General features: G+C 41.8%; 1 protein-coding gene across 1 annotated transcript in view; it reads left to right on the plus strand.

Annotated features, from left to right (window-relative positions):
* mboat2a (membrane bound O-acyltransferase domain containing 2a) overlaps window positions 1-15,107 on the plus strand; it is a 147,032-nt gene that overhangs the window by 50,531 nt on the left and 81,394 nt on the right. Inside the window, exon 2 of the mRNA XM_034195294.1 lies at window positions 8,407-8,552. Coding sequence (XP_034051185.1) covers window positions 8,407-8,552 — 146 coding nt within the window. The remainder of the gene's footprint in view (window positions 1-8,406; window positions 8,553-15,107) is intronic.

Genomic DNA, 15,107 nt, shown 5'->3' on the forward strand with positions numbered 1-15,107 from the left:
ATTAATTAGCTTGTTAGCTGTGCTAATTTACACCATGTCTGCCTTTATAAATGAATAATACAGTGAGTTAATCCATTTTACTTCTTGCATGAAGTGATAAATGTGACTCATCCTCCGGCACAACCTGTACTCTGGAAAATATGGTACTCCTCACAACCCTCCCTCTCCCTCCTTTGCACTAAGCAGAAGGAATGGCAGTTGGAGCCCCGTAACAAGTCAGATCCTCTCTGTGTGGCAAAAGCCAGACTAGTCTGTCCACATTCTTGGTCAGAGCCCTTTTTAGTATCTGAAATGTGGTATCTTGGAGGAATATTTTCAGTTGCTATGCAATGAGTACTACTGTCTCTTTAAAAATGTGGGACACATCGACGGTTTCAGATGGCAGGACTATGGAGAACGGAAGTGTATTGCGAACCCACCAATGTAAGGGATATCCAAAAATTACATTGTATTAGGGCTGCAACTAATGCCCCTGTCACAGTGGCGTATTCGTAGAGCTGCTCATTGCAGCGTTGTGTTTCATTTAAATACGCCCGAAATCCGCGCGTACTCAGCCTTTAACAGTGTTCGTTCAAACTTGCAGCTGCGTGTGTTCGCGTTTTAATATGTGCACACAGTCGCGTGTACCATGCCGCACCAGTTTCAGTGCTATTTTCTGCCTCTGTGGAAGTGCGCTCTGTTCTCTACTGCATGGTGTGGTGCAGCTCAAAAACAGTCATTTAACATTATTATTATTATTTATTATTATTTTTTATGCAGCAAGTGTGCGTTTATTTTAGAGTCACAGCTCTTTTCAGCTTTGATCAGACTGATCTATCAGGGCGTTTGATGAGCGCACCGACATGCAGCGAGTGCGCGTTTATTTTAAAGAGTCACAGCTCTGATTAGACACACACAGAGAGAGTGAGGGAGGGAGAGCGCGCACGAGAGAGCCCTTTTGTTTTAAGGAGTCTGATAGAGGAGAGCTCTCTCTCTCTCTCTCTGTCTCTGTGTGTGTGAAGATGAGATGTGAAGTGGCGTACAGTACCGTGTCGAAGCGTGGGCGGGCTCACAATAGCGGACAGTAGCACGGCGCTGTGTGTACTCGTGTGAAGGCTCCATGTTTTGCTGTACACTGAAAAAAATTAAACATGTTTAATTTCTTTCGTCCTATGCGCGTAGCCCTCTACATACTGCTGTGTATTGAGAAAAAACTCCTCATGAAGTGGGCGGAGAGCTGCTCATTATAGCGTAGACGATACGCTGTAATGAGCAGCTCTACGAATACGCCACTGTGGCAGGGGCTTAATGGCTTTTATCATACGAGGTCTGTTAGAAAAGTAACGGACCTTTTTATTTTTTGCAAAAACTATATGGATTTGAATCACGTGTGATTGCATCAGCCAAGCTTGAACCTTCGTGCGCATGCGTGAGTTTTTTCACGCCTGTCGGTTGCGTCATTCACCTGTGAGCACGCCTTGTGGGAGGAGTGGTCCAGCCCCCTCGTCGGATTTTCATTGTCAGGAAATTGGCTGATCGACTGCTGCTTTGCTTCATCAAAATTTTTTCAGAAAGTGTGAGAGACAGCCAGGTGGAAACCATTTGGAAACTTCAGATGGCTTTCGGTGAAGATCTTATGGGGATCACACAGATTAAGGACAATTACAACTGGATTAAAGACGGCCCACAGCGGCGGATGGCGCGCCGCGCACCGAGCGGCGATCACAGGCTCAAACGACCAGATCATTTCCAAAGTGAACGCTTTGTTGATCCGGGACGTCGTCTGACTACCAGAGAAATGACAAGACAGCTGGACTTAGCACTTTTTCGGCACATTCCACTGTTACAGGAGTTTTTGTAATGGAAAGAGGAGCGGAGAAATTCGCGCGTCAGGACGGAGGCGCAGGGCACAGAACAAAAAGCAACACTGTTGTGGCATGTCCAGCTTGTCCACAATTTCTCGGATAGTCACACCACTAAAAAGCCACCGAAAGCCGTCTGAATATTCCGAAAGGTGCAAGAGCTGGGCATTATCTTAGGGACCTCATAGTACCATATCACCCCAATAGAGCGCTTCGCTCTCAGACTGCAGGCTTACTTGTAGTTCCTAGGGAGTAAGGAACTTGTAAGGAAGTAACTACAAGTAAGGAACTTATAGTTCCTTACTTGTAGTTCCTTGTAGTTCCTAGACTGAAAAGCCACCAAAAGCCATCTGAATTTTCCGAATGGTGCAAGAGCTGGGCATGTTAGGGCCTGTGCTGTGAGACCAACACGGAGGTGCTTTCATCCCGCGCCATGAGTGGCTCCGTGGCGAATTTCTCCGCACCTCTTTCCATTACAAAAACTCCTGTAACAGTGGAATGTGCCGAAAAAGTGCTAAGTCCAGCTGTCTTGTCATTTCTCTGGTAGTCAGACGACGTCCCGGATCAACAAAGCGTTCACTTTGGAAATGATCTGGTCGTTTGAGCCTGTCGATTGCCGCTCGGTGCGCGGCGCGCCATCCGCCGCTGTGGGCCGTCTTTAATCCAGTTGTAATTGTCCTTAATCTGTCTGAACCCCATAAGATCTTCACCGAAAGCCATCTGAATTTTCCAAATGGTTTCCACCTGGCTGTCTCTCACACTTTCTGAAATTTTTTTTGATGCAGTAAAGCGGCAGTCGATCAGCCAATTTCCTGACAATGAAAATCCGACGAGGGGGCTGGACCACTCCTCCCACAAGGCGTGCTCACAGGTGAATGACGCAACTGACAGGCGTGAAAAAACTCACGCATGCGCACGAAGGTTCAAGCTTGGCTGATGCAATCACACCTGATTCAAATAAATATAGTTTTTGCAAAAAATAAAAAGGTCTGTTACTTTTCTAACAGACCTCGTACATCAATCTATCAAATGTGTTCTAGATTGTTTAGTTGTTAGATACAGAAAATGGTGAAAAATGCATTGATTTCCAGACCCCAAGATGATGCCTTCAGATGTCTTGTGTTGGCCACAGCCTGAAGATGTTCAGTTTACTGCCAGAGAAGTAAATGACCTAGAAATATAAACCAGAAAAGAAAATCTGAATTCCAAATTTAATCCATATTCTTCCATTTCGGAATATTTGGATCAAAAAAAGTTGTCAGCTAATTTAATAGTCGTTAATGATCGATTATTGATTAACCATTGAAGCTCTACTTCGTGCTGGGTGGAGGTTACGGCCCCTAATGTGTACCCTTGTATGCATATTGTAGAGTCTCACCGCTATGTTTTCTAGTTACTCAACTGTTATCTTCCTCACTGCTCGTGCCCCTTGAGGACAGCTGGGATTTCAGATAAACCAACAATATGAGTGTGCTATGTGCTCTTCTATCCAGTTAATAGGTCTTGTGTAGCTCTGGTCAATTTGGAGAAAAGAAAATCTATGTAGAAATGAGGTATGTGCTGTTTGCCAAACAGAATATTACTGACTTCATGTTTCGCTGTAAGCAATAAAGTATTTTTCATAGCAGTCATTAAAATAATTGGGGAGTGCAAATGAAATCATAGTTGTGAGTGTTCAAGTTGCTCTCTGAAAGTGCGACATATAAAGACACTTTTTGTTATCATCTAATCTCTTTATTTCATAAATTCTCTTCGTGTCTTACAATCAAATTGTTGCCACTGTAAAATGTTAACATTTTATAATTTGTGAGTGTTTTTCAGCTGTTTTTGACATACCCAGAAGTTTTATGAACATATGATGAATTAGTCATTTGCTTTGTGCCTATAAACAGAAAGTCTTTTAAAAATTCAGGAAAATAAAACTGGGTTTAGTTAAGATACTCACAGTTTCATTATTAATAATAAAACATTCAAATATTGATGCAACTTGGGGTTGATGTTGAGTTACTCATTTTTGAAGTGGTTATTTCAGGAACAAAAGCCAGCTCGATTAGATTTTGTTCTTTTTTTGAAATATGTAAATTGGAACTGCTGAAATATTTGGAATAAAAAAAATACAATTGGCACCATTGTTTTTTATTTTGGCACAAGATGGACATGCTCTCTCTTTTGTGGCAAAACTGATTCTTGCAGGGGCAAATAAATACATAAAACCGCACACACACACACCCACACGCAAATTCATACCTTTTGCCATAAATTACAACAAAAACCCTTTTCTCTAACGTCAGCTTTACCCTTTTCTCATATGACGCAGCTGTTTGTCCTTCCGTAGGACTGTTGCCTTTGCTAAGTAAAAGTTGATCAGACCTTCCACTGATCAATCAAATCCTTTGTTTATCTGCTGTTGAATTACAGCGAAGGACTTAAAATTTAAAGCCCTTCCAGAAGTGATGTCATCGGGAAACAAAGAAGCTAGGCTTTAGCATTGTGGCTATGTTATACTTTTGTTTTTTTGTTTTGTTTTGTTTTTGTTGGATTGTGGTTGCATAAAAAGTCATTTTTCAGCTTACTTTGTTCATGTCAAAGTTTGCTTTCTCATAATATCCATATATTGCCATTTTAATGAGAAATGGTGGTTAAAACATGTTGCTTGGAGCATGCTGGGAGCCTCGTGCCGCTCTGGTTGTAAGGGGTTAACTGAAGCAATGTCATTAAGTGAAAACTTACAAATAGGCAGATAAATGACGGAATGTCTGCCGTGCATCAATCAGGCCATCAACAACAGTACTTGATGATCTTGCGCACTAAAATCAACAGTCACACCTTTCTGCTGTGCCACATGACACTCCTCCCCCTGATAAGCAGGGAGTTGCCCATTTCTCACCTATGCCACAGTCCACCACAGACAGAAAATGCCTACTTGGATATTTATACTTCCAAGTGTAGATATTGGATTATATTAAGAAAACTCTTGTCTTTGTTCTTAAGGCAGAGGACACTGACCCACACTTGCACAGGCAAACAAGCTTTGATTAATGCTGTAACCATCTATCCAATCAGCATCGCAGAGTATTTTTGCCTCTGTGGGTTTCTTTGATTAATCAGTGAGTTATAGTACAGTCAGCATGGGAGGGTTTGCAGATATGGGCATGCATGTAGGTCGGGTAAGTCTGCTTTTCATTCAACCAAGTGCCAGTAGCCTCACCAAAACGAGAGCAGCTTGAAGCAGTCAAAGCGTGAAATGATATCTAAAGCCATGGATTGAGTGAACGGTGTTTGAAATAGAGGCTTGTATTAGGAAGCAGAGAGGTCTGTTTCATGTGATTTGTCATTACCAAGCCATCGCATTCTGTTTTTTTTTTTTAGCTCTTTAGATTTATTGGAGGAGGGTGCAGTTTGTACTGTGCTGTGTAATGAGGTCAGAGGCCACGACCAAACCCAATCAAAAGTGACAGGAAGTGAACTCAGCACCAACCTTACCATTATTTCAAATAAACGTTTCTGTTCTGGAACATTGTAAAACAAAGTTTTTTTTTTTTTTGTTTGTTTTTTTTTGTCCTAGCAATATATTGTTTCAGATTTTTGTCCTCAGTCTTTGAACTGCTTCAAAGCCTTGCTTTTAACACTATACTGCAAACGCAGTCAGTGCCCATTTAATAAGGTCTCGGTGAATATAATCCATGCTGTGCTCCAGCGTGTTGCAGTCTCATTTTGGAATTGAGTCAAAATAATTACCACATGGACTTCTGATAGTCAGATTCCTCTCACACATTCAGGAGTTGGTTCAGCTGTAGTTGCCATCCTACTTGCAGTATGAGTCATGGCTCAATGATGTAAGCAGTAGATGGTGTTCATACATTTCATGTTTTATTGATATGAAACTGGGTTGGGTCATAGGTCTTTGATTTCATAACAGCCAGACACAAATTAAGGACTTTCCTGTTGATACTTCAGAAATGGTGTCTGCTGTTAAAATGACACACCGTTACAGATAACAAATGGGCTGAACAGGGGTGTGTTTTTCCTTATCGTACTGAGAGGACCTGGTCACTCCTGCGCGATTGTTTGTTATACACATCTTAGTGCTAATTTGGTTTCTCTGAACAGTACCAGCCAAGACAACAGAAGAACAATTGATGCTTAGTCTTTTTGTTTATGATCACATACTTGTGTGTGTCTGTGTGTCTCTGCCACCGCTTGCCTTCAGATATGATATTCAGATGATTTGTAGCTGCATCTGTTAGCCATCCAGACTATTAGACTTACTTACTTGAGGCTGTTTCAGTTTCTCTCTGTCCACTTCTCCTTCCATTAATCATAAAGGATTCACGGATAATGGATGGCGCTCCCATGCATCTCCAGCCTTTCACTGCTGCTGGCCAGATGGATCTGTTAACATGACCTATATACAGCGAGAGGCCATTGTGCCTTCAGACATGCATCACTGACTGACATCTAACAAACAAATATAAACCATATGTTTCTGAGTATATAATGTAAATCTCAACCAATAGAATCATCTCTTGCTCCCCTTTATAAAATGATCTGATCCGATACATATCTGCATACACAGGCTGCGATATGATTCAGGGATTACGCTTTTTATTATGTGCTTATTCAGTTTGGTGTAATACAATGCAATTCAACACAGTTCTCTGTTGAATCCGGACATTAATTTTAGTAAAAGTGGCATTCTAATCCAAAAATACAAATCTGATTGGTTAATCGTGTGAGATTTCCAACCATAAAATATCAATTTGAAGGTGACAATATTCAACCGTTTCACATTTGACGTATTACTCCGCGCACCGACGGCTTTGCTACACAGATGTCAACATTCAACCGTTTCACATTTGACGTATTACTCCGCGCACCGACGGCTTTGCTACGCAGATGTCAACATTCGACCGTTTCACATTTGACGTATTACTCCGCGCACCGACGGCTTTGCTACGCAGATGTCAACATTCGACCGTTTCACATTTGACGTATTACTCCGCGCACCGACGGCTTTGCTACACAGATGTCAACATTCGACCGTTTCACATTTGACGTATTACTCCGCGCACCGACGGCTTTGCTACGCAGATGTCAACATTCGACCGTTTCACATTTGACGTATTACTCCGCGCACCGACGGCTTTGCTACGCAGATGTCAACATTCGACCGTTTCGCATTTGACGTATTACTCCGCGCACCGACGGCTTTGCTACGCAGATGTCAACATTCGACCGTTTCACATTTGACGTATTACTCCGCGCACCGACGGCTTTGCTACGCAGATGTCAATAATGGCACTGGAACGACAACGCTGTTGCTATGGTAAGATTTGCCGACCGAATTACTTACAGAAAAATAATCCGTGCAAACAATGGAATTGGAGTAGAATGGGAATAACCCCCTTGTGTCTGATTTGCGGACGTTAATGCAGGATTTTACGGTCACAAATAGCCGTTTTACCGTGATTCTATGGTATTGCAATTATAATCAGAACAGATTTTTAATGATAAGCTAAAATATGGCCAAATGGTGCAGTAATTGTAATTCCATGACCTTAGAATTACCCATTGTGTCTGTCACTGTATATTCCATTAACCTTATGTTGGATGTGTTGTTTTGTCATGTTAAAGCCATTGCAGATGGACACCCCACTGACTCTGGTCTGCTTGTGGTTTCTTCCTGTTTAATCTAAATATGGTGAGGGACTTTTTCCTTATCATTGTTGCCAAAGTGTTGCTAATGGGGTGGGTAATGTCTAGACTTTAATTATGCATAGAGCTTTGATGTGGCCTATGATTTGGTGCTGTATAAATAAACTGAAATGAGCAAATTAAATTTCAAGACCAGTGCATCTGAGTTCTGCGCAATCAAAGGCCATGCTCATGTTGCTCATGTGGTCTCGGTTCATGTTCACAGATATTGAATGGAATATTCTTCATCTTTTGGTCATTGAGATGGAGTTCAACCTTCCCAGACTCTGACTCTGTCCTGGCACAAGGTTTTATAAGCTGCTTCAGTCTTGATAGTCAGGAAGTGTGTGTCATTGGCAAAGTCCAGATCAGAAAGTTTGACTTGTCCTATTTGTTGCAACTTGGATCGTTGTATCATTATTCTGAATAGGAATGGAACCTTGGATGTTGCTGGCTAGAATGACAAACTCATTACTTTCATGTTTCTGTTGTGAAAGTGTCGTGACACGGACCCACAACAAGGGGCGTTAATGAACGGACAATGGATAAGCCAAAAAGTAACAATTTAATGTTGTGAATCACACAACGATGTACAGACGATAACAATATAGTGACTGTCAATCATACACCAGGTGACGTGTGGGCAGGCTCGACGATAGAAGACGCCTGGCGAGAGAAAAGCCAGATCCACACAGCTTCCACCGCCAACGGAGCTGAAGAACACCGGAGCCGCCAAGCCCTGCGCCCCAGTTGGCCGCTGTCTTCAGCAGTCACTGATTATGAGTTTTACATGATTTATATTTACTTGTGTAATCCTAGTCCAATATTCACAGTGAATACTCAGAGTGCTTATATGTGTCCTCATGTGCAGGTCAACTTTGTGGCATGCCAGCTCTTCGCCCTGCTCTTGGCTGTGTGGTTCCGGGTGTACCTCCATCCCAGTAAGACCAGTCCCTTCATCAGACATGTGGTGGCTACTCTCCTGGGTTTCTATTTGGCCCTCTTCTGCTTTGGCTGGTGAGTCGCACTACTATATCTCCCAGGGTACTTCTTTTTCCTCACCTCCTTCCTGTCACAGTACTTCACAGCGCCATCCTACTCAACTGTATACATACGAGATAAAACACTCTGTGACATTACCCGTGGGTCAGCGTGGGTTTGACGCTCATTTACATTTGTTTTGGATGTTGGCATCTTGGAAGCACTAGACTCCGCCTAACTCCAGACCAACCAATAAATGGATAAAGGGTTGGAGCATGTACAAGGGTGGTGTGTCCTAGGCAGGGTGAATGAATCCCAAACATGCTGACTAGAATGGAAGTTGCCAAGCTAGCTAAAGCTACCAAGCTACCTGTGTTTGGCTAGCTGGTTTCGCACATAATTTTGCAGAATGATTAATAATAATAATTACTAATTACACCACTATTTATCAATAATTTTATGTATTAAATTGTCATAAATGGGGAAAACTAGCTATAGAGATCACAGTAATTGTTTGGTGGGGTTTTTTTTTTTTTTTTTTGGTACCAGGCTGTAAACATGTTTATTTCAGCTGTAATATTGAATATTTTAACATGGGGTTCTCTGGAGATTGACTCATGTTTGAAGCCAGCCTCAAGTGGCTGTTGGAGGAACTGCAGGTTTTATCACATCTGCACTGGCTTAGTTTTCCAGCACCAGAGGTTGCTGCTTGCATATGAGCCGTATCGGCGTCATATGTAGTCCTGTAGTTTATGACGTCCTCCACTGTGCTGCTAATAAGCGAAGTGCGCATCGCATCTGCGCATGCGTGGGTCAAACGGGGGCAAAAATCCCAGCTACCACACTCACACTGCTCCCATTGAATTTCGTATACAGTAGCGTTAGTGGACTGTAAAAGTTAAGGCTTACAGGGATTGTTTCAAAGGCTTTAAGCCTTAAGCGACGCATACAATAATGACAGGGGCGCATTGTGCCATTTTCAAATGCTCGAATGGAATTTATAGGCTTGAAAGTAGGCTGAAAACACACAATTGCAAAGCTCCGCCAAGTCCAAACAAAGACGGAAAGAAGAAGAAATGTGGTCGTGAACCTCCGTTTATTCTACACAATTTCGCCACAGAAAAGAAAGATCCAGACAGACGTAAAAGATGGACTAAAATTGTAAGTTTCTTGCACATTTATTTTGTCAATATCCTGAAACCGTGCCGCCGTTTTTGTGCATCAGCTTATGACTGTAATGTCGCGCCATGAATGACGTGGCGCGTAATATTGTAATATTGACATGTTCTACAAACAAACTGCATGCATGCACATATCATTGTATGTCTGTCAACTTATCAAAACAAACGTGGCACCACAGAGGTTATATGTGAGACTCACTGTCATTGTCGTCATTATGAAGCCGGCAGAGTAGCGATTTCTCATCCCTGCTTAGCAAATATTCTGCAATATCCACAGTTTCAGTCTCTGGACTTCGTCTAACCATCCGTCAGTTGCCTTCAAGGGGTCAGAAATTTGTTTTTCTCCAACTATCAACAAGGACGGGTCATTTTCGACAGCAGCTCTCTCTTCCTCCTTCATCGGCACTAACTGTACTTTCTGTACAGATGCAGCACACGCAAGCACAACCAGCTCTTCTTTCCGTTTCTGTCCACTGCCGTACGTAGTCCTGGTTGTAACAGGTAATCCGCAGAGCTGACAAAAACGCTTTAAATTGTCAACTTTCCAGCGGTTGAAATGATCCAAATCACAGCACTCCTCGCTGCTTTCCGCCGCCATAGCTTGTGGGTTGGTAGCTGAAAACTTTAGTCTGCCCATAATGCACTGCGCGGCCTGAGATGCGCACTTCGCTTATTGTGTCATCTGGACTCCTATGGACAGAATGCCGAAAGACATTTTGAGGCAACACTTTGTCAGAGGAATGTTTCAAAAAATTTTTAGCAACATTGTTGAGCAACGTTGAATTGTGTCTGTAAAGTTACCTCATCCATGGAAAACATGGACACAAAAGCTGAGTATTCCATTAACTTTAACTGGTAATGACTTCATGACTTTCTTTGCTAACAAAATTTTAACTATTAGAGAAAAAATTACTCATAACCATCCCAAAGACGTATCGTTATCTTTGGCTGCTTTCAGTGATGCCGGTATTTGGTTAGACTCTTTCTCTCCGATTGTTCTGTCTGAGTTATTTTCATTAGTTACTTCATCCAAACCATCAACATGTTTATTAGACCCCATTCCTACCAGGCTGCTCAAGGAAGCCCTACCATTAATTAATGCTTCGATCTTAAATATAATCAATCTATCATTATTAGTTGGCTATGTACCACAGGCTTTTAAGGTGGCAGTAATTAAACCATTACTTAAAAAGCCATCACTTGACCCAGCTATCTTAGCTAATTATAGGCCAATCTCCAACCTTCCTTTTCTCTCAAAAATTCTTGAAAGGGTAGTTGTAAAACAGCTAACTGATCATCTGCAGAGGAATGGTCTATTTGAAGAGTTTCAGTCAGGTTTTAGAATTCATCATAGTACAGAAACAGCATTAGTGAAGGTTACAAATGATCTTCTTATGGCCTCGGACAGTGGACTCATCTCTGTGCTTGTTCTGTTAGACCTCAGTGCTGCTTTTGATACTGTTGACCATAACATTTTATTACAGAGATTAGAGCATGCCATAGGTATTAAAGGCACTGCGCTGCGGTGGTTTGAATCATATTTGTCTAATAGATTACAATTTGTTCATGTAAATGGGGAATCTTCTTCACAGACTAAAGTTAATTATGGAGTTCCACAAGGTTCTGTGCTAGGACCAATTTTATTTACTTTATACATGCTTCCCTTAGGCAGTATTATTAGACGGTATTGCTTAAATTTTCATTGTTACGCAGATGATACCCAGCTTTATCTATCCATGAAGCCAGAGGACACACACCAATTAGCTAAACTGCAGGATTGTCTTACAGACATAAAGACATGGATGACCTCTAATTTCCTGCTTTTAAACTCAGATAAAACTGAAGTTATTGTACTTGGCCCCACAAATCTTAGAAACATGGTGTCTAACCAGATCCTTACTCTGGATGGCATTACCCTGACCTCTAGTAATACTGTGAGAAATCTTGGAGTCATTTTTGATCAGGATATGTCATTCAAAGCGCATATTAAACAAATATGTAGGACTGCTTTTTTGCATTTACGCAATATCTCTAAAATCAGAAAGGTCTTGTCTCAGAGTGATGCTGAAAAACTAATTCATGCATTTATTTCCTCTAGGCTGGACTATTGTAATTCATTATTATCAGGTTGTCCTAAAAGTTCCCTAAAAAGCCTTCAGTTAATTCAAAATGCTGCAGCTAGAGTACTGACGGGGACTAGAAGGAGAGAGCATATCTCACCCATATTGGCCTCTCTTCATTGGCTTCCTGTTAATTCTAGAATAGAATTTAAAATTCTTCTTCTTACTTATAAGGTTTTGAATAATCAGGTCCCATCTTATCTTAGGGACCTCGTAGTACCATATCACCCCAATAGAGCGCTTCGCTCTCAGACTGCAGGCTTACTTGTAGTTCCTAGGGTTTGTAAGAGTAGAATGGGAGGCAGAGCCTTCAGCTTTCAGGCTCCTCTCCTGTGGAACCAGCTCCCAGTTCGGATCAGGGAGACAGACACCCTCTCTACTTTTAAGATTAGGCTTAAAACTTTCCTTTTTGCTAAAGCTTCTAGTTAGGGCTGGATCAGGTGACCCTGAACCATCCCTTAGTTATGCTGCTATAGACGTAGACTGCTGGGGGGTTCCCATGATGCACTGTTTCTTTCTCTTTTTGCTCTGTATGCACCACTCTGCATTTAATCATTAGTGATCGATCTCTGCTCCCCTCCACAGCATGTCTTTTTCCTGGTTCTCTCCCTCAGCCCAACCAGTCCCAGCAGAAGACTGCCCCTCCCTGAGCCTGGTTCTGCTGGAGGTTTCTTCCTGTTAAAAGGGAGTTTTTCCTTCCCACTGTAGCCAAGTGCTTGCTCACAGGGGGTCGTTTTGACCGTTGGGGTTTTACATAATTATTGTATGGCCTTGCCTTACAATATAAAGCGCCTTGGGGCAACTGTTTGTTGTGATTTGGCGCTATATAAAAAAATTGATTGATTGATTGATTGAAAAGTGCAAGAAATGGCACTAATTTAACAGCATTTACTGCAGAGCAGCAGTGAAAGAGTTCTTATGCATTGAGCTTTTTCTAAATCAGTCACTGAGAGTTTGCTGTTTTCTCTGTACTCGTGTTACTGCACATGTCCAAGGCCTTTTCGTCACAGATATCCTTTCATGCCGTCCTCCTCCTCCTTCTTGCCTTTCCTAAACATGTGGGTTGATAAGATAGTAACCGAAAGTTGTTGCCCTGCACTAAAAGTCCACTGTACCTCTGGCAGGGTGCCTTCTAAAAGACCTGTGTGCGCGTGTGTGTAATGTTAGCCAGTCATCCACTCAGCTAGCCGGAAAAATGTTAACATGGTGAAACGTTACCTAGCTGTCGCGGCGGCAGATGGGACCGTATCAGGTCACGTTGCTGACAGGCGTGTTGTGTCCACAGTTCGACCGACACTGAGCTGCGGTTGGATAGTGTGATTTGTTGTGGCTGGGAGAGCACACGTGTTGTATTTCCAGAGATTACAGTTTAGTGTTTGCGTGTCAGAACTCGATTGGGGTTTGTAATTAGCTCAGCAAATGAATAAACGTTTGCACCACCGGTGTCTGTCTGCAAATTATTTAAAACTAATTAACCTCTGAAAACAAAACTTGATGAGAATATTTAGAGTAATAACTTTTTATGAGGCTTCTGTGTGCCTTCTAACAAACTCAAACCTAGCGTTCACATCTTCAGGCAGAAGTCGTTATAAGCACACACACTCGGTCCGATTACAACCTTTAATACTTAACACTCCTTCAGAGTTTTATGGCTGGCTTGCTGGCTTCACATTAGTTAAAATATGTTCACTTGGTTTGATATAATCGGGGAATAACCCTGTTGTGTCTGATGATTTGTGGACATTCATGCTGTTATACCGTAGCAAATTTGCGAGGGTTTATTCCTACTCTAATTCAATTCCATCATTTGCATGGTTTATTTTTCTGGAGGTAATTTGGTTGGCGAGGCTTACAGTTGAGCCGAGGCAGCGTCGCTCCAACCGCGGTCAGGGCGCGCGCAGTAATCCGTCAAATGTGAAACGGTAATTCTGTATCAGAATCCACATCAATACTTTTGTATGCTAGCCTAAATTCACCCATTTCAGCGGCAGCATTGGTACGCGACTTTCTCTCGCTCTCACCTAACAGCGCTAACAGCTACCAGCGTGCACATCCAGTGTTCTGTCGAGTTGTGCATCTCGTCGCATAAATCAACATTTCCGCGTCCCAACAATATTGCGCGTGCGCATGCACAGTTACGCGGAGGACAGGAATGACATTTGACAGGAATGATATCTCGTCAGAACACTGGTCAGGGCGCGAGTAATACATCCACATGTGAAACGGTGAAATATTTTGCCACCGTTACCCCGTTAATATACGCTCTGAAATCTCACAGGCTTAACCAATCAGATTCACGGAAAAAATGGAATTGAATTAGAAATAATAATAATAGCAATAGCTTTATTAATATAGCACTTTCATGGTAAATGCAATTTAAAGTGCTGCACGTGAATACAATTAAAACATTTACACAGAAAATGATTAAACTCAATGTATGTACAATGTAAACATAAGATGTTAACCTAAATCAAGGTAAAAGAAGTATTCATCATTAATCTCAGAAAAACTGAATTTTCTAGAATATATGTTGCTTTTTTTAATAGTTCCAGAGATCTTGCACCTTATACTCCTGAAAATGCAGTGTTTTTTAAGATTAGCTTTAAAAGACTTAACAGTGCTTCCTTGCAGTTAGCGAGGCAGGCACACGATTAGCTGTTGTATTCAGGTCAGGTAGACATTCATTGTTTTAGTTAGGCCACAAAATTGCTGTACGTACCTCAGTAAATTACCACATATTCATTTCTGAAATTTTGTGTTTTGATATATACAGGTAAGGACTAGTGAACATCCTATTTTGACTATGTTGTCACCTTTTAATGCCACAACTATAGCATAAAATAAAGACAGACAGGCCTGTCAAGTTGCTTTTAATGCCTTGTTGCTAATCACAGGGTCCTGGTGGCTACTAATACTACTGTTTATTGTATGTTCTTGTTACCACCTCTTAATAATCAATTTAAGGTAACTCCAAAAGATATACAAGAAAGAAAAGTAAGTCCTTTGTCGGCCCTGAGGCCTGTTAATGTTGTGCAACATTGGAAATCAGCTCTACACAGTTGTCCAGTTCACTTATTGTCCCTTAAAAAGTACATATTTATGTTGTTCATCCAATTCCAATGTAATTGTAGACATTGTTTGTATTCATCTAAATGGTAAATGGACTGCATGTGTATAGGGCTTTTCCATCTGAATCAGAAGTTCAAAGCGCTTTACAGTGATGCCTCACATTCCCCCATTTACACTCAAACACCGATGTCAGGGTGCCGCCATGCAAGGCGCTCACTACA

This window comes from Thalassophryne amazonica, chromosome 19 (assembly GCF_902500255.1).
Source record: "Thalassophryne amazonica chromosome 19, fThaAma1.1, whole genome shotgun sequence".
Classification (NCBI taxonomy): domain Eukaryota; kingdom Metazoa; phylum Chordata; class Actinopteri; order Batrachoidiformes; family Batrachoididae; genus Thalassophryne; species Thalassophryne amazonica.